This window comes from Sceloporus occidentalis, unplaced genomic scaffold (assembly GCF_023333645.1).
Source record: "Sceloporus occidentalis isolate IW3139 unplaced genomic scaffold, rSceOcc1.0.p SCAF_5, whole genome shotgun sequence".
In the NCBI taxonomy this organism is placed as follows: Eukaryota; Metazoa; Chordata; class Lepidosauria; order Squamata; family Phrynosomatidae; genus Sceloporus; species Sceloporus occidentalis.
In genome coordinates this window covers 125,974,633-126,002,381 of record NW_028316985.1, presented here as the reverse complement: position 1 = coordinate 126,002,381, position 27,749 = coordinate 125,974,633, and the positions used below count along the sequence as shown (strand labels likewise).

The following is a 27,749-nucleotide window of genomic DNA, read 5'->3' as shown; positions in this document are numbered from 1 at the left end:
CAAAGTCCTGTGCTTTCAAAAGTGCCATAGAAGTCTGGATAGGGCATGGGATGTCATGATTATGGGATGCCACCAACCACCTGGGCATGGAGGCATGCAATAAAATCCATGCTTAAAAGGTTTCAGCCCACGCCTAGACCAGAAGGGAAGGATGAAAAAGGGCAGTGCAATAATCTCCTAAATCTGTGTGCCCTAGTCATTGGACAGTTGCATTCATGGTTCTGGCTGTATCTGTCTCTCTTTTTGTTTTTACCTCTTGTTTGTCCTTTATGACTTGAAATGTCTTATCTGTGATCCAATGAAGTTTTTCTTTCTTTTTGGCAACAGTTAATGCCTATCTACCTGCCATAGTACTGACAAAAATTGCTCCTCTTAAGCAGCTATTTACATTGAGAGGAAATCCCTGTTAGTAGTAGCCCCAAAGTAATATTTTTGTTGTGTATGAGAAGACAAGAGTTAATTCTCCCCCACACTTCTTGTCAATTCATTCCCAGTAGTTGCCATCCTCCACTGCAACTGCTTCTTTGATTTTATAAAAGAACATTTATAAAGTGTCTCTTTAATGTCCCAACTCACCTATATTTTTAAAAATATAAATTTATAGTGTATGTGGGTTAGGACATTATAGTAGAAATGGCAGATTTTTCAAAAGATGGTAACAATCAATACACGGGACACAAAAATTACTGAGCACATAATTAAGTTACTTCTGAAGTCAAACAGTCAGAATAACTTCATTTTGTCCCCTTAGGAATGCTTAATATCTTTGGGAAGCATGTTGATATCTCATACATTTGCACACATTTCTCCCATTTGGGGGAGAAAAACAGGCTATAAGTGCCATAAACAAACAAACAAACTGAAAGCGCCTGTTACACTGTATACATATCGAAAACATTGTCCCATAATAATTGTGCAGGAAGCCTAGTATCAGTCAGTAAAGGCACTTATTTTCAGCATAGTTGCTGTTCATTTCAAAATGGTTTTCCTCTGGTGCCATCTAGGAGAATTCAACTATTAAGAAAGTTGTATGCCAAAATTTACATTACATTCATTAAAGAGGGGGTGCTTAAGCCTGCAACTTTATGCATACTTGAGCAAAAGTCCCAAAGAATTTAGTGGAACCAGCTCCTGAGTAAACATATATAGGAAGGACACTATAAGTGTGAGAGCCAGAGATGATGAAAGATGGAGGATAATGAAAAGGATAAGGAAAGTTTTTGGTCACCGGAAAACAGAGACTTAAAGGTACTGTACACATTTTGGTTCTTTGTGTTTCACATCATTTTGAAGGACCAAAGCTTACACCTGAGATTTTTTTTTAAAGATAGTTTTAAATTATGTTTGGGGTTTTTGTTTAATGGGGGGAGGGGAAAGAGCACATAAGAATTCAAAGAGCCTGGTCTGTTAATGAGAAACACAGACTTCTAAACAAGAGCTGTTTGTTCCCCAGCTACTGCAAATGCTTAGAAAGAACTAAATTGCTGTTCATACTCAATAGCTTGCTAACAAAAGACTGCTTTGCTTGCTTTGCTTTGCTCCCCCCCCCCTTCCAATGGATTTGATGGTTCACTTGAGCTTTTAAAAAAACATACTTAAATGTTTATCAGCTATTACAGAACACCTGTGTCAGGCTTCATATATGTATGTGTGTATCTATGTGAAAGAGAGAGATGCAATTGCCGTTGTATGTTGGTTAACCTCAAAACATGACACCCAACTCTGTGACATTCCACCTCAGTCCAAGGAAGTCGTTTAGATCCTGAACCAATGCTTGTCATCAGTAATGAGCTGAATGAGGGTGAACAAGTTGAAATTCAATCCAGCCAAGAGAGGAGTGCTCCTGGTCTTTTAAAAGGCAGACCAGGGAATAGCAATTCAGCCTGTGCTGGATGGGATTACACTCACCCTGAGGACACAGATTTGCAGTTTGGGTGTACTGATGGATTCAGCCCTGATCCTGGAAACTCAAGTTTCCAGGAGTGCATTTGCACAGTTAAGGCTTGTGCACCAGTTGGACCCTTTTGCTGAGAGATCAGACTTGGCTGCAATGGTACATGCCTCGGTTACGTACTGTTTAGATTACTGTAATATGCTCTCTGTGGGGCTGCCTTTGAAGAGCGTTCTCTCTGTCTAATTACCCTTACACACACATCTGGTGGGAATATGGGAGATTCTCCATGGCTGCTTTTCTGTGGCTGCTTCCTGCCTCTGGAACTCCCTGCCCAGAGAGGTTAGAGTAGTATCATCCTTACTTTCTTTCTGCAAGCAGGTAAAAAACTTTTTATTCCAATAGGCCTTTGATTAAAAAAAAATGGTGGAGACACATGCCCAAAACAGAGAGGCCACACAGATGCCGATCATGTCTTTGCTGTGGCAACCACACACACTGGGTCCAATCCAGGCTGTCACCACTGTCCTGAACCAGGCTGCCAGAAGGAGTGGATCCTATCTGCTCCTTCTTGGCCCAGTTCTTCCTGGATGGCATGGTGTTGGCGCAGCTTCCGGCCGTGTTTGGAGCATTCATCATCTGAATGCTATGCCACAAACACAACCAGAAACTGCTTCATTTGGCAGTTGTGTTTTGGGCCACAGTCTGTGTATAATGTACTGTAGTTTTATTTGATGTCATTTAACAGTTTCTGTTATAACTATTTTAATTCTGTGACAGTTTAATTACTTTTTAATTTTTGTATGCTGGGAATTTTTTTGTTAACTGTTGGAAGCCACCTTGAGTCTCATACTGGATAAATGGTGGCGTATAAAGAAATACAACAACAATATCTTTGCACACTTGAAAGATATGATGTAGTCTAGAGCTTTCTGAAATGTAGAGATTGTATACAAGGATTCTGTTTTATTTTTCATCTAGAAGATCTATAGTATAAAAACAGAGTAGGATGGAAGAAGGAAAAGTGGCTTGTGAACTTGATATGAGACAGCTTCTGTTGCCAGGATAGAGGAATGGCACCAGGACCCTTGATCTTTATTTGAAATTGAACAGCATTGCAATTAAGTTTTGGTAAAACCAATTAGACTCCTCCTGCAAGTGCAAATGTCTACAATTGTAGTCTCATAAATGCCACAATCTTTTGCTTATAGCGGGATTGGCAAGGGATCCCATAAGCAAAAGTTAGCAGAGAGGGACACGATTGGTGTGGGGTTGGCTAGATTGGGAGTGTTAGCATACCTTACACTCGTCTCGCTGGATATGTGGTTTTATGATTTATATGTAGTATTGGGCATGTTATGAGAGGTCACAAAGACCTGTGGAATCTAGGGAATTACATGTAAGAAGTCATGCTGACATGAGGACATGCAGAGACCTAGATAGTACAAAAATAAATGCTTAAAGGGTTTTCTGATCACTCTGCCACCCAGGATCTTTGCAATTTTTTCTTGCAATGGAGACAAAGGGAGTCCCATCCCAAAGCAATCAGAGACCATACCCTTCACCTCAACTCAGTCACCTTTCTTGCCCAAACATCAGGGATTGTCTCAAATCTAATAAATGTTTTGTCATTCCAGAACTAAAGCCATCAGCTGTTCTGGATCCCTTTTGTCAATTTCATAAGAAAACTATCAGAGTTTTTGTTACACTGCATGGTAACATCAAGCACCCTGCAAGACATGAAATGGAATATAAATATCCTCCCCAGCCATGCGACTTTGTTCACAGATAGGGGTTCTGTTCACAGACCAAGGATCTTTTCCACTTGCTCTGTGTAACTCTGTGTAACTGAGCCACTCTCTGTTTTCTGTGGGCTTCTTCAGGATTGGTAATTATTGTTCTCATCAGTTCCACTCTATGCATTCTTCCACATCTTTCTTTTTGATAGCCTTGCATGGTTCTCATGGTTGCATTGATTTTTGTATGTTTGCATGCACCCTTGCACATTTCTAAATAAAACCCTCCTATTCACAGAAACTGAAGTATTCTCTGTAGTTACTGTATATACTCATGTATAAGTCTAGAAATTCTAATCAAAAAATTAACCCAAAAATCTGACTCGACAGGTCAATATAAGTTCTGTACTTTAACTCTTATTAAAAGAAGGAAACATCCCCTGACAAAAGGCAAGAGTATAATCTATCCTGGAAACACTGACCCCCTTCCCTACTCTCTTATCCATCCAACCTTTAGTGTGCACACAAACAGTTATGCCTAGTCAAATGTTGTAAGTTCTTTGGCATTGCTTGTCTTTTGATCCTTTGTTATATGCCCCTAAATTTTACCCTTGACTTATCTACGGTCATATAAAAATCCATAATTTTGCCCCCCAACCCTGCCCTTGACTTATACATGAGGTCGACTTATAGTCAAGTATATATGGTAGTACTGATATTTAAAAGTGAAAAGATCAACAAAGGTCCCGAACAGACAGACCAAAATAAAGCTGCTTCAGGTCACTTTGGAAGCATGCTGTTTAAATGATGCATGTGTCCTAAGAGGCCGGAAACCGAGTCAAAGCCACACTTTGGCGCAGCTTCTGGTCTCTTAAGATGTGTGTGTCATTTAAGCAGCACACCTCCAAAGTGACCCGAAGCAGCTTTATTTGGGCCTGTCTGTTCAGGCCCAAAGTTACCCTATTCTTGCAAACCTCCTTTTGAGCTGTAATTTCCCTCAAAATTTTAAGGAGATGCTGACACTTATGGTGGGGACCCCCAACACCTCCATACACACATATTTTAGGGTAACAAGAGAACTAACCTAAACGGAAATCGTTTCCTAGGGAGCATATGGACCTTCCCCAGCCCCATCCTTTATATATACCTAAATGTAAATCTGAAAAATTTGCAAGCAAATGATGAAAACAGTGCCCTTATGACATGTGGCTTATTTGGTTACTGCTTGGAACATTTGCCTGTGTACTTGCAGATTGCTTTTGGACTTTAAATGATGCTGGTGAATGTTTTTGGTCTTTCTGTCTTTGGTAGTGCACACAAGCTGGCCCCTGCCCTCCCCCTAAAGGAGTCCACATTTAGGTTCTTAGGACCCATAAACACTTGACAGTACGCTGGATGTTTGAGAAATCAATTTGTATATTCTTCTCCAGATAGTATTCTATTAATGCTGCTATTCAAGTGATGGATGGAAAACACTGGGTACACTGACTAACATTGTATTGGGACCAGAGTAGCAAAGTCTGTTATACAAACAATGCAAACAGAATTAGTGCCAGCACAGAGCTGCTCCAGTGAAATATCTCTGCCAAATTGGCATTATTTTTTAACATACACTCCACCCTTGACCAGGATCCATTGTTTGGCTTTGGCTGCATCCCTGAAATTTTGCACATAACATTATAAACATCAACCGATCTGATTGGTGCTGCTCTGAAGTTAGTCTTGAAATCTGAAAGAAAATGACAATGAGGCATTTCAGACTTGAGTCATTCATGGTAGCGATGCTTACTAAACAAATAGGACTGTTCTTGGGTTTAATAGTAAGTAAATAACATAGTGCCTGTGTGTTCTGTAAGTTAAAGCAAAACATTTGAGATGAGTGACACCTTTTTATTAGGATGACTAAAGTGTGCCACTTTTGTAATCTTTTAGTGGTTTCATTAATTTTGAAAGATTGTGCCGCTCAGGTGGTCCTAGGAAAAGGTATTACCCACCCTAATTTCTATGGAATTTAATGTTTGGTTTGTTTTTGCATTAGGCCAAGCATTTGATAAAGTGACATAGCAAATAAATACAAAAATAAATTTGGATATTGCCTTCATTTAAGATTTACCTTTTTCCCCCTATGGCTTTTATGAACACTTATACCAATCTACTGTGTGAAGCTGTTTTAAACTTTCTCTGAGCCTGGCACTCTGACATCTGGATCTTGCTAACCTTCACCAGGTACAGATATACTCACAGAGCTATTGTTTAAGCAACAGTTTAATTCTGGATTGTGTCCCTATTCCTTTTAAATATATACCAGGCTCTTCATTTCACTTTTGCCCCTTTAAGCTGTTCTTGCCTCTTCTTCTAGTTTTTCCCACTGGAATCTGAATGCAGTTGGATGGATTCCGAGGTAAGAACTTTGTTTGCTCCCAACTACATTTGAGTCCTTGCTGTGCTGAATCACCATTGGAGAGAATGAGGCCAAAACTTACTTCTGTAAACTAACCTTGGCTTTGTGTCCCACATCTCCTTGTATGGCAGTTGTATGGCAGACAACGTCTAAAATATGGCTCAATATGTATCTTCAGTGACCGTAACCTTCATTTTTGTGGTTTTGTTCAGTAATATTTTATTTCATTTCCTTCTGCTACCTCAAAATATGTCCAATTATGGTCATACAATGAGATACACTATCAGAGCCTCTAAGTATAGTACTACCTATCATCATCTTGGTGTTATATCTTACTTGATAAAGAACTAACAATCTTCCCAATTATAATTAGCAGCTCTGGTTCTTCATACTAGGCAAATCAAACGCAGTTGAATATGCTAACACTACAACTGGTATGGCTCATCTGATTCAATAAACGGGAGATAGTTTGAGATGGATTGTAATACACACAGAATAAAACCTGAGACTTCATTTAAGCCTTGCATTATTCTGAGTTACTCTGGATCTGAGAAAATCAACTCTGTGCACATTGCTGTTACCAGTGACAGATTTAGGATTAAGATTTAAATAATTTAACATTAAAAATTACTCAAGAGTTACCCTTTCTCTGTGTGTGTCCTCTCTAAGAAGTGCATTAAAAGGAAGAGGCTTTATTAGTTATGTACCTTAAGTGGATTGTAATGGCCTGTACCTAGACACATTTATTGATTTAAATATTTATGTCTGGCCCGCTATTATAAGATCTCAAGGCAGCATAAAATGAAATCATTTGAACAAACAGTTTGGACATGATGGTGATATAACAAGATAAATGTTATTTGACCAAACACTTTAAAAGAAGACATAAAAACTACAAGTAGAGTAACTCCATATCTGCTTTCCCAAAATTTTCATCTGCACAGTGAACATTACCCATACGTAATTAACACAGTCCTAGAATTGCAACAGGATAATGGTGGAGGCTTATCTACTTCTCTGAATGCCTACCTGGCCCAAATGCAAGAAAGAATCCTCTCATATCCATGAGTTCATTATCATAGCCGTGCCAACCATTCTGCCAGGCATCCCTTTTTCCAGTGCCATTCTCCCAAAATGGAAGGTTTTCTCTGCTCTGCAAAAGATAGGAGTTCTGTTTACAAGGAGTATTTTACACATGCTCAGACTACAGGTGACTGTACAGTCTACCAGCTAACCATGGAAGCAGAAGAAAAAAGGAAGGAAGAGAGTAGAAGAGGTTTTGTTGTGAAAATATCCTGATGTTCTTGGAAGAACAATTTATAACACTGAATTAAAAAGAAGTACCCAATTGTTTTAACAAAAAGTCACACTGCAACAAATACAGAACACGTGTTACAGTACAATCTTAATTCTTTATCTAGAGCAGCTCCCACTAAGTGTTCTAGGAGATCCAGTCTGGTCTTCAGACCCCCAGAAGATACCCACTTCTGCTTAACTCTCCCTAGAAGGCAAAATGACTGAATTGAGACTGTCATACTTTGGAGGTATGAGAAGACACGATTCATTAGGAAAGACAATAATGTTCAGTAAGAGAAAAGACAGTAGGAAAAGGGAAACGCCACATTACAGGTTGATAGATTCAACTGATGACTGAGGATCTTGGAGGCCTCTCATTCATAGGATTGCCATAAGCCAAAGTTGACTTGATGGCAGTTAACAACAAATGATTTCCATTGACCCACCTTCTATGTAACTGAGAAATGTGACTACTTTTTAGCCCTCTAGCTCACCTGACTGACTGGTGACAAGTTGGTTTGAAAACCTGTAGCATATTTGAATGTATTACATGTGGTCACCTAAAATAAAAGTTGCTGTTTTTTAGACTGCAATCTCAGGATATATCCACATACTGATTCTGTTTATACAATAGTCTGAGCAGGGGTCATTTAATTTCTTGCTTTTGGCACACAGCTAGCTGAGCCAACGTCAACATCTAGTACTGTTGAAAGTTTTAACTTGAGTAATGCCATGCTGGCTCTAGGGTGGTTTTGAAATAGGAAAGCCTTGGCAGGCCGTAATACATTAATGGTAACAAGCATGGTAGGCACTGCCTAATACTGTCCAGACCACTGACAATTAGTTTCCTGGAACTGCATTAAAGAAAACAGCAGCGGAAGGGGCCCGCTGGTAGGAAGATCGTCCATTTTCTCCTTTGCTCATTCTGAGCCCTGTCAGTGTAAATAAACAGAGGAAGGGAAACAGATTTAATTTGTCAGCTAGAATTGTTAAATTATCTAGCACATCTGCTGACAATTAGATACAAAGAAATGTATGGACACTCAAGGGGTTCCTAAGTTTTTAAGGGTTTTTTTTAAAATGAATACAGTGCTGACAGTTTCTAGGCATGGATTCTGGTCATAAATAGAAGCAGAAAGCTAAAAAAAAAAAAAAAAAGAAGTCAAAATAGAGACCAGGACCAATGTATCGTGTTACTGTTTCAAATACACAGATGCTATATATCAGGGGTAGGCAACCTGTGGCCCGTGGGCCGGATGCGGCCTGGCAAGGCCTTGGGACCGGCCCCAGCCTGGTCCTGCCGCTGATTGCCGCCAGAGCCTTTGGCCTCTCACGTGAGGGCGTGGGGCCTTTGGCCTATCAGGAGGAGGCGGGCAAGGGGGGGCAAGCAGCAGGCAAGGGGGGCAAGCGGCGGGTAAGGGGGGTAATTGTCTATAGAAGCCTCCGAAACATACATTTATATTAACATTTTTTTAAAAATCAACAATTTTTTTTGCGTGTCCTCCATTTTTTATAAAAGTATCCTCCATTTGAAATTTTTGTCCTACATTTGACCCGGTTTAATTATTTAATTAATTTTTTAAAAATTTATTTAATTATTTATTTTTTGGCTTCAGCCCCCCAGTTGTCTGAGGGACAGCAACCCGGCCCCCGGCTCAAAAAGTTTGCCTACCCCTGCTATATATTGTAGAGGCATCATTCTTGACTAGAGCCATTAGTCAGTTGTAGAACCGTGCATCATCCATAAAGGGGAATTTGAATAGGCCATCATCAATGGAGGTGGTGGTTGTACGGTATATAACATTTTGATGAAATCATGAATCTTTCCAAAGTACAAATCTTAGATTCAACAGATGAGATAAGGACATATACACTGAGCCCTAGGTGTCCACTGGGATTTAGTCGCAGCCCCCGCCCTCCCCATGGATACCAAACTCTGTGGATGCTCAAGTCCCATTAAATAAAATGACTTTATATTACATGTCTGAGGAGCTCCACTGATAAACAGCAGTGTTTAACTCTACTTTTATGCTAATATGAGTTTCAATTGATCAATAAACATTACTTTCTTGGTCTTCTTTCTCTAGAGGCTGAGTTTGACCAGCAAGATGTAGTGGTTTGAGTGTTGGATTGTGACTCTGGAGATCAGGGTTCAGTTCCCAGCTGAGGTATGAAATCCACTGGATAACCTTGGATACGTCACATGCTCTCAGCCCCAGGGGAAGACGATAGGACACCGCCTGTGAACAAACCTTGCCAAGAAAACTCCATGTAGTTTTGTTTTAGTCTGCCGTTAAGTCGGAAACGACTTGAAGGCACACAACAACAAACCAAGAGCTTCACTAGAATAGTTTAATGTTGTCCTTTCCCCAAACAGTAAACCTGTGGGCTGGCCCAAGTATTTTTGTGATAAATGTCAGCCAAATGTGCTTTGACTCTTAAAAGGAAAGATCTCCCTATCTCTCCAGTGATATATTCAACCTATAGTTTGAAATGACATATAGACAATTATTTGTATGTTATATTAACCCATTTTAACTGGTCATCATCAATTTGGTTTAGAGTACTGGAAGCATGTGTCTCATACTGCTGATATATATTGACTTAATATTTTGAGATGCAAAATATTGAAGTGGGTTATATATACTATAAAGAAATGGTCTAACCTCCATGTTCACCTTTTCCAAAATAATGTGAGGCACTGAGGATTCAAAAACAACTTTAAGCTACTAAAACACTTCCATCAATGATGCTTTTTTAAAAAAGTAAGAAAGCAAATATAATATAGTAATGTTGGCAGCTGTTTGAAGTCATTTTGGTGGGTGAAAATCAAAATTAAATTATTGATTTGCAATTGTGATAACATAAAAATAATTTTTATTTGGTTGATAGTGAGGTTGATAATGAAATAATAATGGGGCTCCAAAAGAAATAACAGCAGGGGAAGACATTCTCAAAAGACAGAAAAAATAAAAATAAAAAATGAGGACACACACACACACAGACTTTCCAACATTTAGAAAATAAACCTTTTCATAAAGTTTGTAAGAAAGATATTGTATTCTGAGCTTGGTAATGCAAATTTTTTAAAGAATAAGGCGCGGTACAGAGCGCCAAAAAGAGGCGCCGGGGAGGCGCCTCTCCTTGCTCCGCAGCAGCACTGTAGCAACCAAATTGCGTGGTGCTGCTGCGCAGCAAAAAAGGAACGTGCGGAAGCGGCTTCTTTTTTGCGGCGCACTTGCACCGTGCCAAAGTGCCAGTGACAGCGCAATGGTGTGGATGCTGCGCTGCTGGCATGTCATCACTGTGCACGCCATCTGAATGTTACCATGCACCTGCGGCACGCCCATGACGTGCTAGGGTTGCGGGGCATGTGCATGCCCTGCCGCTGAGCAACCCTAGCACGTCATGGCCACGCCGCAAAGGGCCCATCTGTACCAGGCCTATAATATGTTAATTAAAATAGAAATATTTACATATTCTGGAATTGAAATGTGATTTCATCTTTTCCCACCAAGGTTGAGGTCCTATATTACCCAGCGCAGAGTTAAAGTTAAACTTCATAGACAGAACTCTGCTATGCCTCCCTGCTGACTACCTCCAAGACTCACAATTTTTCTGCAGTAATCCCCTGAATAGCAATTTTGTGGCAGGTGAAGACCACAGGGGAATTGATAAGGCATCCGGTTATGACTTATAGCCAGAGACAGACCGATAAAAACTTCTACTGAAGATGCATCAGAGTCTTGGGAGACGATGCCATCACTCTGTGTCTGGGCACAGGGCAAAGCTAGCCACATCTCTGATATGCCACACTCTCCACTAGCCACAGAGTAGAAGTTCAGGGGGGCTATCATTAAGAAGCAGAGCCCTCCCTCCAGTCCATCTGCCTTGGGCCAAGCCTCAGAGGGAGAGAAGAACTGCTGGACCTGATCCCTTCCCCACCACCATTCCCTTCTCTTTTTGTGTCATGTCTTTTTTAAATTGTAAGCCTGAGGGCAGAGAAGCATCTAATTAAAAATAATAATAATTGTAAGCCGCTCTGAGAGTAAATAAAATAAATAAATACATAATGTCACAGCAAAACCATTGATCCTGGTGGGGCTTTGGGTGCTGCAGAGGGTAGAAGAGAATGCTCAACCTGTGCAGTGATTTAAAAAAGGGTACTTATGGGTGAAGGTGGACTTACGCATGCAAATGTCACTAATAGGATGCCAGTCTGAGTGTGTATTAACATTTCACGGAGGAGCAGCAGCAGCAGCAGCAGTGAGGGAGAGAGGCAGCGTTTGTGGGGCTTAGCTGGCCCCTGGAATATCCCCCCTCCCACCTGGCAGCCCAGCAGCAGCAACAGAGGCAAGGGCACCGCCCAGGGCCCTTTAAAAAGAGGCCCAGGAACAGCACCCTCGGTGAGGAGCAGCAGCAGCAGCAGCAGTGAGGGAGAGAGGCAGCGTTTGTGGGGCTTAGCTGGCCCCTGGAATATCCCCCCTCCCACCTGGCAGCCCAGCAGCGAGGGAGAGACTGTTTGGTGAAATTACTGATATGGGCAATAAAAAGCGCTGTAGAACAAGCCCAGATACAAATAAGCATAACAAAGCTTCCAAACAGCTTAAAATTGATGACTTACTTGTTAATGAGGAAACTGTGAGTATTCCATCTACATTGGCAAACTCAAACTTAGAATTTACAATTCCAACTGCTAACAACTTTCTTGTGTTGGGAAAAGAAAATGAGCTTTTATCTGAACTTTTAGCATCTTCAGGGAGTGAGCCGGTTAACATTCATGAAGGGGTGTCCCTGGAACTAAATGAGTCCGTATGGGAGAAACTGCCAGATACTGAGAAGGAACAACTCACAAAGCAAAACAAGTTAAATCCTCCTGACTTTGTGACAAAACAATGCCTTTTAACAGCTCATACTGTTATCTCAATTTATGAGCGCTTAGGGAAAATTGTTAATCAGGTAGAGCTTCTCAAACATTCCTTTGAGACTTTCATGCAGAAGCAATTAGTGGCAAAAGAAAATTCAGATTATGTCAATAGAGAAATATCCAGTAAAGTGAGGATTCCCACTACCAACAACCCCAGAGGCAGTCTACCAGTAACTTCTAAGGAGATGGGGGAAAGAAACCATAGCAGGGTTTTACAAGTAAACCAAGTTATGTTGCAAATTGCTTTTAACAGTATAAATAACGGCAGATGGAGGTCCAATGGAACCATTAGATCTTCGCTGAGCCAACTTCTACAGGTGCCCTCCTACGACATTGATATCCTTGCGGTGGAATGGCTTCCTAATATATCAACTTATAAGCGAATCCTGTTAACTTTTGAACAATCTACAATCCCTCTCATGTTGTTAAAAATGAAACCTTTTTTATTCAAGTTCCAAATAATTCCAGCACAGGTTTTTCGTGATCAAATTATATCTCCTCTGTTCCCTAATAAGCATGGTAGTGGGGGGCTTGCAGATCAAAGTAATGCTCACTTGATAATTCCTAAAGGAATCCCTAAAGAGACCTTGAGTAAGACCACACCAAAGCCCAACTTAGTTAAAACCTACAACAGTATGGCAGAGAGGCAACCCACAGAGAAACAGGCCACAGATCCAAGTGACTTAATAATTAATATAGAACAACATGACATCACATCCAGAGTAGAGGACCTTAAAAATATGCTGCTTACCACAAAGGATTTGGCCATACCACTGTGGAATTCAATAACTACTGCTGAGGTCCATGAGGTGGAGAGAGCTTTAGATATGAGTTCTATTGATGCTCTCTTATCAATGAATAAAAAGGACCTTACAACTATAACTACAGTACAACCTTTGGAACCTAAGAGAGTTAACACTGTACCCTCTCTGCATGAAGCATCCAACAAACAAAAGGATCCAGCTCAAACAGAACTCTTGAATATTGATGATGACATGGACTTAACATCAGCTTGACAACTAAGCTTATTATGTTGGAATATCATGGGCTGGGGAAACAAGTTCCATGATGCAGATTTTGCAAATTACCTTCAAACTTTTAAAATTCTATGTTTACAAGAGACATGGGCGCTTGAAACTAATTTGCCATCTCTCTATGGATTTCAAGCATTTTCTGTTCCCGCAGTTAAAAGTTGTACAAGAGGCCGTGGTAGTGGCGGTCTTACAATATTCATATCTGTTGATTTACAGGCGGAGATTCAACCAATAACTTGTGCCTTTCCACATTGGATACAGGTGCTAGTCATCAAGAGCATGTGTTTTGGTTCCTTAATTTGCATAAATGTTTACTTTCCCCCTAACTTAGCAAAGAACGTAGGTCCTAACAATATTTGGGATAGCTTATCTGAAACCATATTTTCTTTGGAGAGTCAATATCCCTCTACAAGGCTTTTACTCTGTGGAGACTTTAATGCTAGAATTGGAAACGACTCAAGGCAGGTGGAGAGTACTAACCAAGGATCAACTGCTTATATTGCACCTGTCCCTAGGGTCTCAAAGGATATAATTACCAACAAAGCTGGCTTTAAGCTTATAGAAATTCTTTCTTTGCATGGCTTGCAGTGCCTTAACGGAACCCATTACGATCTGACATCAGGTCCATATACTTATGTTACCAACAGGGGAACAAGTACAATAGATTATATAATAGTATCTGCAAATCTGGTACCTGATATTTGTAAATTTGAAGTTATTAGTCGTGTTGAAAGTGATCATTTCCCATTGTCATTATTATTTAATACTGGGTCATTTCACCCCCCTTGTACTCCCCAAAATTTAAATTTAAATTTAAATCTAAATGGAATTCATATAGGAGAACAGAGAATACGGTGGTCAATTAATTTGGGCATTTCAGTCCATCAGATACTGGAGAGTATTACCTTTAAGTCCCTACAATCAGCTATTTTAAATTCCACTTCAGATATTTTACATATTTTTCAAACCATCATTCAAATGCTTAGGCCCAAATTGGTGAGTAACAAACAATTTAATCCCAACACGGTAGCAACTAACAAATGGTTTGATTTGGAATGTCGAAATGCTCGGAAAGCACTGATGAAGTGCTCTCGGCAGGCACTTAGAAACAACGACAATATCTCTCCTGACATCTTAGCCTCTATGCGGTCATCCTATAAGGCACTCTTAAAACACAAAAAAGATGAATATATTAGAACACAATGGAAACAACTAGCGCAAGCTGTTACAGAAAAAAATGAGAAACAGTTTTGGGATATTACAGCTTCTGGCATGAATAAGATTAGACCGGTTATTGTTGGGCATATTACATCACAACAATGGTATAGCCATTTTAGTAAACTCTATGGAGTTACAAATGCAGAGCATCACTCTTTTTTTGATTTAAAAACTACCTATCTACCTCAATGGCCCCCAGTTTCAGAATCTGAGATAAAAAAGCTGATTGCAGCTTTGGCATTGAATAAAGCCCCAGGAGAAAATATGATGCCCCCAGAAATATATAAAAACTTTTCTGATTGGTGGGCTCCAATATTAGCTAAGGTGTTTACCCAAATCAATAATACCGGGATAACTCCAGTAGGCTGGAAACAGAGCGTAGTTGTCCCCATATATAAGAAGGGAGATAAGCAAGATCCTAATAACTATCGGCCCATAAGCCTTCTGGACGTGGATTCTAAGCTATATAGTAGATATCTATTAAATAGACTGGAGGATTGGGAATTTAATAACCAGATTATTTATCCTGAACAAGCTGGATTTAGGGAAGGCCAGAGTACTATTGACCACTGTTTGACTCTTTATTATTTAGCCCAGAAAGGAATTGAAGGCCCTACAAAACATCTGTTTGTTGCCTTTATTGATCTAGCAGCAGCCTTTGATTCAATTGATAGAAACTTGTTATGGCATAAATTGGCCAATACTAATATAGACAACCGCTTATTGTTTTTGATTAAGGAACTTTATACCAATACAACAGCAAGGATAAGAGTTGGTACCTCTGGTTCACTAACTGATCCTATTCCTACAAATAAAGGAGTTAAACAAGGATGCCTCTTGGCACCAACACTTTTTAATCTATATTTGAATGACATCATTCCAGCACTTTCTGGCCCAGAATTTTTTCCACCTGCACTTGGACCAAAAAAGATCTCTATTCTGTTATATGCTGATGACATGGTTCTAATTTCACTTACACGTATAGGTCTGAGAAGGTTACTTTCCAAGCTAGAGGCATTTTGCTCCAAGGAAAAGCTTGTTATCAACTATAATAAAACTAAGGTAATGGTTTTTGGGAAAAGACACTCTGATTTTCGTTGTTCTATTAACGGTCATCAGATTGAACAATGCAGAGAATTTAAGTATCTCGGCATTCATTTCACAGAAAACCTCTCTTGGAAGTCCCATATAGAAGCTAGTAGAGCAGTAGCTGTGAGATCAATTGGAGCAATCCTTAGATTCTATAATCAGGCAGGGGGTCATCTAGTTGCACCTACTGTCAAAATATATCAGAGTAAAGTTATAACCCAGATTCTTTATGGTGCTGCCGTGTGGGGCTGGGATGATTCCCAAATGGTCAAACTGGAGGCCATCCAGAATATGTTTCTCAGGAAATTGCTCCTACTTCCACCTGGCACGCCCGCAGCCTTGGTCCGGGCTGAGGTTGGCCTGCCTTCCATTAGAGCTCGCATTTACTTTACTTTACTTAATTACTGGAGATCTGTTAAAGATTCTACGCTTAAGGTTTTTCCTAAGTTGTGTTTTCAATATTTATCAACCTGTAAAGTCTGGAGCTCAAGACATCAGAGGCTGCTTGAATTATATCCTGCTCTAACTGAAAATTCTTCTAGTTTGAATTCAAGAGAGAAGCTCCGTGAATATATTTTTAACCATGATGTGAACCTGGATAGGGTGGCTATTAATAATTCGAAATTTTCCAATTGGTTTAGATTATATAAATTGGACCATCAGATGGCTATGTATCTAGGGAATCTTACATTTCTAAAGCTTAGACAGGCTTTTACAGCTCTTCGCTTCCAAACAATGCCCTCAGCCATGATTGACGGTAGATATTCACATACACCTAAGGATTCCTGTTTATGTATTTGTGGAGCCCCAGAAATCGAGGATTTGCCTCATTATTTGTTTTCTTGCTCACTATATACTGGTCCAAGAACAAAATTTATGGGATCTATTCTGTCCAATTTACAGTCTAATACCATTTCTGAAAAGATTTTTTATCTCTTGTCTGATATTGATTCTAAGGTAACTTATAAGGTTTCATTGTTTGCTTCAGCAGCAAACAAAATTCGGGCAAGGGTAATAGCAGACATTGCAGTTGATTGTCAGGGGGATGACTTTATCTAAACTTTGAAGCTGTTTTTGTTTTTTTTAAAAATGTTTTTAATGATTCTTAGGTGGATGATCTTATCCAAACCTTGAAGTGGTTTTTCTTTTTCTTTTTTTTTCTTTTTTCTTTTAAAGTTGTTTTATTTAATTGATTGGAAGTATATTATGTATTAAATCTGGATGCTATTTGATGCTATTCGATGGAATATTTTATAATTCTGAATTGCTGTTATTGGTTTTATATTTTATCATGCGAATGGCCTTTGGCTTAAGCATTAATAAAGATTGATTGATTGATTGAACATTTCACATTTCATACTGCAGTTAAAATGAGAGGGGGGATTGATAGCCCAGGCAGACTTGTTGCACTGTTACACAGGCCTGCACAACCTGCAGTATACCTGCTAAGACAAACATAGTCCATCAACCATGTGTGCTGGCTCCCTAAAGTTTCCAATAAATTAATTTTGTTGCCAAATAGCAGAGCCAGCCCTAATATTAGGCAGAATGGGATCGGTGCTACATGCAGCAGATTCTGGATGTCATGAAAGGGCAAAATATTTATTGTTATATAGTTCTTAATTGCTATACTTTTTATCTGCTAGAGACAGGGAAAGATGCATGAGGGATCTTCTGTCTCCCATAACCAAACAGCATGGCCACATTTGGGTATATCAGACTCCTTGGATTGTGAAGGTAATATCTACTGCCCTGTGTCAGAAAGCAAAATGTGTTGAGGATTGCCTTCATCATTATGCTTGGTTGTGTTCTGCTGTTGAGCCACAATTGTACAGACTTAGCACAGGTGATGTACCTCTGTGATGAACCAGCCTTCTTCAGCAACAAGTGTCAAAGGAGAGACAAATTTTCCTTTTTTATAATAGAATCTAGCAGGGATATCCTCTTTCATGTAAACTGTCATATGTGGTACATTCTTCAGTTTGCTATATATCTGCAAAGAAATTAAATTTACAAAAATTCAATGGGCATCATTACAACAAGCCAGCATGAATAAGCATTAACTGTTGGTGTAAATTACATTGTCCCATCAACTTTCTCAGGGCAAGAAGAGAGAAAACTCTATAACAGAAAATCCAGTAATGTTCCCATTTGGTTCACATAGTGTGAGAAGACACTAATTAGTTTATATTCTTAGGGCAAACATCACTGAACACTTGAGGGGATCACTGGACATTTTGTAAATGTGTGGATTTAGATGAGATGAATCTTAAGTTGCTTCAGGCCACTTTAGAGATATTTGGGGTTCTTCTGAAGCAAAGAACACTTTGGAAGTCCCTCCAAAGCAATCTGACGAGAATTAGCTTGGACTGTCTTAGACTTTGAAAGGTACCAAAAATATCTGACAGATTGAAGACTTCTTGGTTAAAATGTTACATTACCCTGAGCAAGCTATATGAAGAACCTGGGGTAGTAGAAGGGAGAAGAATTTATCTTTGACTGACAATTATAGCTTCCAACCAAGGGATAACTTTACCAATGCTCTCCTTTTTGCTTTCAGTCACAGTGTTTTGGGGACAGAGATGCGTATTAGTCTGAGGCTTTTCATTTTGTTTTCTCCTTAACAATTATCTATTAATCCTAACTCTCTAAACCATATAGCTAATCTACACTTTGTCAGTTAATTGCCCATGGATGCTATTTTCATGAAAACGAAACAGGGCAAGAAACCAATCACTTCTCCCAACAGTCTTTCGCAGCTCCACATCCACAACTTCCGGCACAATCTCCAGTACCTTGAAATTCTGTGATTAACTTACCTACAAGCTGTGAAATGTGGAAAGATTAATATTTTATCATGTGAGGAGGCCTCATATATATATATATATATATATGAATCTAGCATAAAATTTTCTGAATCTATTTATTTGAAATTTGGTAGCTTCATCCACATTGAAGAGTCAATCATGTTTGCAAACATAATCAATTTCTAATGTGAATCGAAGGTTTTCATGGTTGGCATCCATAGTTTTTTTGTGGGTTTTTCGGGCTATGTGGCCATGTTCTAGAATAATTTATTCCTGAAGTTTCACCAGCATCTGTGGCTGGCATCTTCAGAGAAAGATGCCAGCCACAGATGCTGGCGGAACGCCAGGAATAAATTCTTCTAGAACATGGCCACATAGCCCGAAAAACCCACAAAAAACTATCATCAATTTCTGTTCAAAAGTGCTCTTTAAAGGATTGCTATCCCCACTACAGCCAATAAATCTATATAAGGAAGGGATGAGCAATTTCAGTAAGGATTGGGGCCCTGGTTTTTTTTAAAATCACACAGAGGTTTTTTTTAAGAGGGAGATCTGTGGGCTTTAGCTCACCCACTTGCAAAACTACTGTATATACTCATCTATAATTTGATCATATGTATAAGTTGAAAAATGATGGAATCTGATATGGTCTGTGGATAAGTCAAGGGTACAACATAGGGACATGTAACAAAGGATCTAAAGAATGAAGCAAAGGAAACTGTGCCAAAGAACCTACAAAACTTAAGCAGGCATAACTGTTTGTTATAACACGGTTTCAGCCCTTTTGATAGTACCTTTAACATTTATCTTAAAACCCAGAGGAGATTCTCTGCTCTACTGACATCAGAGCCACTAGCTTTCGCTGTTTGAGGTTATGAATACATGACTGTGAGTCATAAGTGGAACGGATTACAGTCTTCCTAGTTTCTGTTTTTCAGTGGACCCTCAACTGCCTTCCCTGATGTCCCATCATAAACAGTTTAGCAGCAATATGAAAGAAATAGTTCCCTCTGAAATCGTATTGGGAAGGTCAGAGATTCAGTTACTCATGGTTCCACTATATCTTCCTTTTCCCTTCCACATTTGTGAATGCACAAGGAAGGACAGGGCGTAGTCCAGATGAGCGGCAGAACTGGATATGAAGCAAAAAATGATTGGCACAAGGTGGATTAAGGAAGAGAAAAGGTGTCTGTTTTCCTTGCCTCAAGCTGCTTGTCTTTGACTGGCCACAGGCTTACAACAGGCCCTCGGTCCTTCAGTAGTATAACATCACTCATGTTGATACAGTTTTTCAGTTCAATCACTTTATCCGTCCAAGAAATGTCAGTCATCCCATGATCCGAGAAAAGAATCACATTCAGGTCATTCTGCAGGCCCTTGTCCTGTCAAGGTAGTAAAGACCATGATTATAGCTTGAAAAGGACATAAAATGCTTCCCCATTTCCACTTTGGTAAGCAGATTCATTTACCGGCACAGTGAGTATATGATAGGAACAGAGGAACAATGAGATGTAATCTTTTCACACATCCTCCACCACTTCCAGTTGAGTTGATGCTAATGTCTGGTTTTAAAAGATCCAGATAAAGTTACAGCTCTTCTAGACTGGTCTAAAGAAGCATGAGTTGATATGATATAGCTCTTAGAGTTTTGCTGGATTTTGCCTTTTGTTGTCACCTCCATGTGTACCAGTGTCATTATTATCAGGTGGTATTTTTTATGATTTCTTGGATTTGCACTAAAACTCTTCAAGGTTTTCTTTAAAATGGGACATGGTTTGCTGAGGTGGTCTATGAAGAGCAAATTTTCTCCTTTCTGATTCTTAATCTGCATTGGTTTTTTAAAAATGTGTTATAGTTTAGTAGTGCTATTTCCGTGTTGCACTATTATACCATAACACTAAAGAAACCTCTAAAAAAAGAAGAAGAAGAGAAGTGAGCATATGGTTTTGATATGTCTTGGTATTTTTACCCTGTCTAGCAGAGCCCTTGGTTCTATTTGAACTAAAATCAAAAAGACTTATGTTTGAGATGGAATACACTTTTCAGAGTTCAGTTTCCATAGTTCAAATGGTCTTTTATCCTTGATTACTAAAAGAAGTTGTGGACTGCCTGAGAAATCCCTGCACACAGCGATTCTCCATGTTTGAAATACAGGGGGCCCATTCACATTACATATTCACACTAGCACACTATATTTCACTAAAGGCTATGGCAACATCCAGTGTAATCCTGGGATTTGTCATTTGGTGAGGCACTAGAGCTCTCTGGCTAAGAATTCTGAATGCCTTGCCCTAAACTGTATGTGGATAGATCTTGTAGCACCTTTGAGACTAACGGCAAGAAAGAAGTTGGCAGCATGAGTTTCCGTAGACTTCAGTCTATGAAAGCACATGCTGCCAACTTCTTTCTTGCCAGTAGTCTCAAAGGTGCTACAAGATCTCTCCACATACTTGATTCTATAGACTCACATATCTATATCTTTAAATTCTCACCCTAAACTTTAAATCAGAGAATTCTACTAGATGTTGCCATAACAGTTAAAGTGGAATATAGTGTTATAATTGTATTGAATGAATAGGCCCTAGATTTGGATGGAAGTGCCATCATCAGATTATGAGTCTCTCTGCTTTTATTCTATATTCTGAGTATTAGTGGTGTGGACTGGCAGACCATGCAATGTAGTGTTCCTGATCCATGTGGTGAGATGTGTGCATTCACCAAGAACCTGATTTTGGTGGTATCCCTACTCCATCCATCCATCCATCCTTTCTTCCTTCCTTCCTTCCTTCTTATTTTGTATCCTTTTTTTCTCTCAGTACTGAGACACAATGGAGCTCACAAGGTATTTTAAAAATAGATACAGCTGAAAATTCAAATGGTACACTTTTGAAACAGAATTAAATAGATTATCTCATTAAAAGAACCAACAAATCAGACATGAGCATCAAAGGTAAAAGTCCAGCTCCCATTAAAATCTCCTTGTTCAATAGACAATCAGTTGCCCAAAGCCTGCCCAAATCACCAGTTTCTGCTCAACCAAGCCACCTGTATCTGCTCTTAGTCACAATTAACTTATCTCGTTGGTTTAACAAGACCTGGGTGTCACCAGCTTTCTCTGAAGCTGGGCCTTTATGATTGGAACTTTCTTGAGAAATACAACCATGACTTTCTGAGCTAAACCCAGAAATCCATATACTGGCTTGAGAAGAGTCACAAGAATGCTAACAGAAGGCATTCCTTCCTCTACTCATTCCAGTTTTTTTCAGTGGTTGTATCCACACTGCAAAATTATATCATTTTGATACCACTTTAACTGCTGTGACTGTATCCTGCAATTTGTAGTTTGGTGAGGCATCACCCCCTGACCTACAGCTCTAGAGGTCTCTGCAGTCATGGCAGTTAATGTGGCATCAAAGTACTATAGTTGTATCATGTGGATACAACCAGTAAGGGGATATTGAGGAGTGACTAATCTTTAAAAGGCGGAGGTGTTCGTGGATTTCTTATGTGGAAGGCTGGTCCCAAACAGGCAATAAAAGGTTTTAAAGATCAGCCAAACGTCTCTGTTGTTTCTGTAGAAACAGACTAACATTAACTTCACTATCAACTGGCAGCATCCCTGCTAACAGTTTAAGGACCCTAAAGCCAATGCAGTACTCTCTGTTCCCATATTCACTCTCTTGTGAAGAGGCAGGCAGAAGTGTCATCATGGTTTCTGCTGGTTCTGCTTATGAAATGATGTAATCTGGATTAACATGAGTTGGTTCTTCATCAATAGTAGCTGTAGTAATTTCTTTTTACAATGTATATCAACAAAGTATTTATGAGGTTCTGTCCAGCATGCAGTAGCGAGCAGTCCTTTCCTTAGTATTTCCAGTCCATGAATTTATCATTCTTTGAAAAACCATATGAGCACATATATGTACCCGGTTAGCTGAATAATCTATGTCCCAGACTTCAGACAGAGATCTTTCCCAGCCATGCTGAGCTCTCAAATGACCAACCAGTTAGTAATCTGTCTTCCTTATCTTTTATAGCATCCCTTTTGGGTAGTGTTTCTGAAAGGCTTGATTTGGCCAAAACTGGGTGGGTGTCCAAGAGGACAATGGATAGTATTAAGGAACCCCCAACTGCCCCCACTAGAGAACCACCGTTTACCTATTACTTTTTAATTAGGATCAGATATACTAAATTTGGGGATTTGGGCAAGGAAGCCTTTAGCTTCGAAGTGCTAGAGCAGATAAACAGATTATTCTTATTTGACCACCGAATTTATTAGCTCTTCCATCCACTTTCATTCTGATGTTACTGATGAGATGGTGGTCCTCCTTCTAATCTTAGGGCTTTAGTAAAACAGTAACTTCATCTGCTGGATCTTTTAAATTCACAGCAACAAGTTATGGCTTTTTCACTTGCAGAAGTAAACATGGTGCACACTGTATAATACCATACCTAGTATGGGCCACTATGATAAACATAAGTAAGACACTAAGATACTAAGTGCACATGCATGTCTCCTTTTATGTTTGAGTAGTTACATTTACACATTTTAAATATGTACATGGATTGCCAGGTGGCCCTTAGAGGGGTGGCAGGTGTTCTTTATTATAATAAATGCACCCTATTTAAGGCCTGGAAGACTTTTCCTTTTATGTAGACTGAATGAAAACCCCAAAAATCCTGTGGGTTTTTTTTTTTTTGTGAGCCCATCATAAAAACAGAAATATATGCATCATGTAATTTATTAATGTGGGCAGTATATTCATACTGAGAGGCATATATAGCTAGTTTAACTGAAATCAATACTTTCATTTGGTGTTTAGGTAGAATACAAACTTGTTAATAGCTGCTTCCTGATTGTCAGCCCTGCATACCATGAATTTCAACTGTTACTTCTTGCTATTCTGAAAATCTGGCAGTGTTAAATATGTATAAGGCACATTACCATTTCAGACATGAATGTTCATGTACTGTACCAAGTACAGTCAGGCCATCTCATCTGTGGGGGTTTGGTTCTGGGCCCCCTACTGATGGAAAAACTGTGGGAGCTCAAGGCTATATTAGTCAATGGGCAATGATGTGCACTTGTTTGTGTCAGTGCACTCATGGGCATGTGCCACTATTGACTAACATGGGATGGAGCAATTTGCAAGAGCTCCAAATTATGAATGACAAGCTTACCAATATGGCAGGCCCACAGTACATGTAGCAAGATATAAACCCCTTGATGACATTGAATAAAAGTGAGGAACAGAGGAGTATGGAGAAGATCCTGAAGGACACTGTAGCTTCTAAATGATACCTACCTTGATAAGTTTAGTCATATTGAACAAAACGTTATCCACAGCTTTTACAGTATCTTTCCTCTGAATAGATGAGGGGCCATAATGATGGCCTTCGACATCAACTCGTTCATAATACACTGCTGCCAAATCTGCTGAGCCATTTCTAAAGTAACAATATCACAAAAAGAGTTAAATGTAAAATAAGCAACCTTATAAATTAAGCATAAAATAAAAGAAGTGTAAAATAAGCATGTTTCCTCTTAAGGTGTCTTGTGACACCTGTTTTTCCTGCTATCTGCTGCTAAATATTGCAAATATAAGAGGTGCAGGCTATGCTATATCCCACAGCATGCTACCCTTTCTGTGTAATGCTCCTTTCTCATGAAGACATTGTAACTGAAATTAATCTAGATGGAGATATCATGATCTCTCCTTTAGCAAATTGCATCGTCCCATCACCAGACCCTTCCTGCCAGTGATGGCTCTCCTACATTTTACTCAGTCGGAGCCTTTAATTCTTACTCAGTCCTACCTATAGATCACTGAAACAGTCTTGTTCAGCCTTTCAAAAATAACTCCAAATTTATGTACTGATGTGATGTCAAAGTAATAAAGATGGGACTATAATTGTCAACAACATTTTGTTTATGTACTTTCTTTCTTAATTTGATTTAGAGCCTTCCCTGTCTTATAAGAGCTCAAGATGGCTAATGATCTCACATAAAACATGTACAATTAAAATCAGAAATAACAAATGCCAAAAAAATGATGAGTCTGAAATAACAAATTTTATATATAACAAAAGTAATACAAACATATAGGAACCAAAACTCTTGTGCAAATGATTATTGGATACATATAGTAAATTACACAAAATTGCACTTCCTTTTCTAAGAAGTGCTATATAAAGCAACACTTGTTATTATTGGATACTTATCAAAATGATATTTGAAAGGCCACATAAACATCACTTGACAAGCAAAAGGAAGATTGCATTGAAGCTTCATGCAACATTTGCAGTTCAGCAGTTTGCTTTTATTCTGGGGTGAACACTAAGCTAAAAACAAACAATACCCAACAATTTGCAACAGCTTTCCCCAGCCTCGCACCCCCTCACCTGCAGATATGTTGAACTACAGTGCCAGAGTTATCATTTAGTACATCTGGAGTATGCCAGATTAGACAAAACTGACTGACAGCTAGATTTCTGACTTGATAGAACAGCCTGGATGGGACTTTCAAGCAAGCAGTAAGTTTGCATTAAATAATGAAGCATCACTCCCCCTTATATGCCAAACCAATGTGAGAGCTTCCATAATGCATAGCACTAATTACATTAGAAAATGTTAAAGCATTTGACCAGATACATGATCAAATAATTATTAAGTGTTGTGAGGGATCTGCAGAAAACAAAGATAAACTAATCTGGAACAAAAATATTTTGTACTACATGTCTGCTGCTCAGTAAGGTGACACTTTCAACATCTGTTGTCTATGTTCTAGGGCCAGCTAAAATCTTTTGGCAAAGGAAACCCAACATGGAACTTAAAAGTTTGCTTGGAACTAAAGCACTATAATTTTATCCTGTACTTTCCCCCACCCAGCCACCCAATTTTCCTGTTTTCAGTTTAGCTTGATAAAGATTGCTGCTCAAATGACAAAATATAACAAAGGAAATTTGGAGTGAATCAATTACCTTTATAATGACATGGTGCTATTATTCTTATACAGAAGCAGAGTTCCTTCTATCAAATCAGTCAATCAAAGCAAAACATTTTGGTATCTTTACCTCAAAGACTCAATAGCATTATTGACAGCGTTGGAGAAATTGGCATCTGTTGGAACACTATAGTATGGTAAGCAGTAAGTAGGTCGGTGTCCAAGGATTTCAACTTCACATCCTAAAAAGGAATGTTGGTTGTTATGGCTTGTTCTGATTCCAAATGCTAAATGACAAATTGGCACGGTCTCTTCCTAGCCACCCTTACAGTTTGAATTAATAGTTCAATTAACAATGAAATACTTTGAAATCAAAATTATGATGAGGTGAGAATTTGCAAGAGGCAAAACAAAGTCCGTGTGTTTACATGTGCACATACAGACTATGAAAACATCCATCTGAGATTCAAAATTTTATCAGAAACCTTAGATGTGAATTCTAAATACGTCCAATAGCTTTTTTTAAATGTAATGACGTGTTGTGCCATTTTTATTTCATGGCTTTTGCTTTAAATTGCTTTTAATGCTATTGGTAGTTTACGAATATTTCAGTAGTAACTTTTTGTATGTCCTGGGGGAAAGGAGAAAGAATGGCGTGGGTGGTGAAAATGAGGACAGTGATGATGGTGATTATGTTATTTCAATATCCTAAACTAAACACTGCAGGATTAATAGTAACTTGATTAAACCTTGATTAAAGGAGTTTTCTTTGAGAAAAATGTGTTGAATCTATTAACTATCAGTCCGTCTATCTGTCCGTCTGTCTGTTTGTCTGTCTATCTAGCCATCCAGCTATTGAGAAAAAAAGCACAGCTTGCCAAAAACTGGGCCCATTTTGTATTTGTGTAATCCAATGGTTCCTAAAAGTTTGGTCCACCAGGTATTTTGGACTTCAGCTCTCAGAATTATTGACCAAGCTAACTGCAGACCTGAAGTCTAATTAAAATAAAATTAATAAAATTAATATTTTTACCAAATCTTTTGCATTTAGTTGCATTTCTTCCTAATGGAACTGGTTTATTGAACTGCTGAATCTATTTCCTCACAGAATCTTAATCTATTTTACGCCAGTTAACTTTTTGTCACCTGAAGCTTTTCCCAACAAAACACAATGTATGAAGCCCTAGAAACCTATGGCAAATGAACTGTGTGTATGCTCTAAACACAAGAGAACCATGTTGTAATATTAGTATTTATAGCGGTTCTGCTCAGCAACAAAATGTACAAGCAATCTAGTTTTTAATATCCCAAGGGCATGGAAACTATAGTGCTATGATATGTATTTCACTGAATAAATGAACATATAATGCAGAATAAGGATAATAAACAAGGTTTTCCTACCTAAGCAGGAAGGGACTTGTGCTACTTAAACCTGAGCATTCCACTTCCTCTTTGGGGAATGAGAAAATAACCCTCAGTGAATGCTGGTTGCATTGAAGGAAGCAAGTTATACAGCAGGGGGGAACAATTTCCAAGGGTTATTTTATTTTATTTTATTTTATTTATATACTGCCTTTGTCTCAGAACAGGATCCGAGATGGTTTACATCCATTCCAAACTAAGTACACCTAAATATATATATGAATACAATGTACTTTTCCAAAAAGGTGCAAAAGACAAGGTAACTGTCCCAGTAGTATAGTGTTTGTATAAACAATGCTTCTTTAGTGGGGAAGAATATAATAAGAGATTGCCCTATGATACTGACTATAGTACTGACCATGGACTTTATAACACGGGAGGAAATCAGGCGTTTAAAAGGCATTTTCCCAGGACATTTGCATGGTCACAGAAAAGCTTTTCTCACTCATCGTAATTAAAGAATGCTCCAGCATTTTCCCATGAATGATTTGTTGCTGAAGCATTCTTGTTTTTTTCTGGGATAGGTCCTCTTTAATCGTGACATCATGGGAAAATCTTTCCCACGATCGAGCAAATGTCCTGGGTAATTTTTTTAAACGCCCGATTTCCCCTGTGTGATAAAGTCCTATGACATTGACAATAGTATATTAAGTTCCTTTTCTCATAGAGCATAGTGCATTTATTGTTTTGCTGCTGAATTTTCATATAAACTACAATATATATATTTTAAAAAGACAAACATTCTACAAGTATTGGAGGGCCACAAAAAAGGGGAGCTGCACATGGCACATGGACTGCACATGTTCTTAAGCATACCAGTTTTGATCATTTCCCTACTGGAGGGTCTTCTAGAGTAAGAAGGATTTCAATAATTTTGGCTAAAACATAGCCATGCACAAGTTAGATGAGCAGCACCTGTGATAACCAGTATATATTCAAAATGTGTATATTATTTGATTATATACTTAACACACTACTGGGTCC

The 27,749-nt window shown here is 38.9% G+C and overlaps 1 protein-coding gene across 3 annotated transcripts in view; it reads right to left on the bottom strand.

Moving 5' to 3' along the window:
• Positions 1-5,050: 5,050 nt before the first annotated feature.
• LOC149312799 (glycerophosphocholine cholinephosphodiesterase ENPP6-like) overlaps positions 5,051-27,749 on the bottom strand; it is a 48,988-nt gene continuing 26,289 nt past the window's right edge. For all 3 annotated transcript variants that reach the window (XM_089525388.1, XM_089525391.1, XM_089525390.1), the window contains exons 3-8: positions 25,474-25,585; positions 23,706-23,847; positions 19,602-19,781; positions 17,448-17,585; positions 7,058-7,181; positions 5,051-5,356 (exon numbers count right to left, since the gene is read on the bottom strand). In XM_089525388.1, the coding sequence (XP_089381514.1) occupies positions 5,151-5,356; positions 7,058-7,181; positions 17,448-17,585; positions 19,602-19,781; positions 23,706-23,847; positions 25,474-25,585 (902 nt within the window). In that variant the 3' untranslated portion in view covers positions 5,051-5,150. The remainder of the gene's footprint in view (positions 5,357-7,057; positions 7,182-17,447; positions 17,586-19,601; positions 19,782-23,705; positions 23,848-25,473; positions 25,586-27,749) is intronic.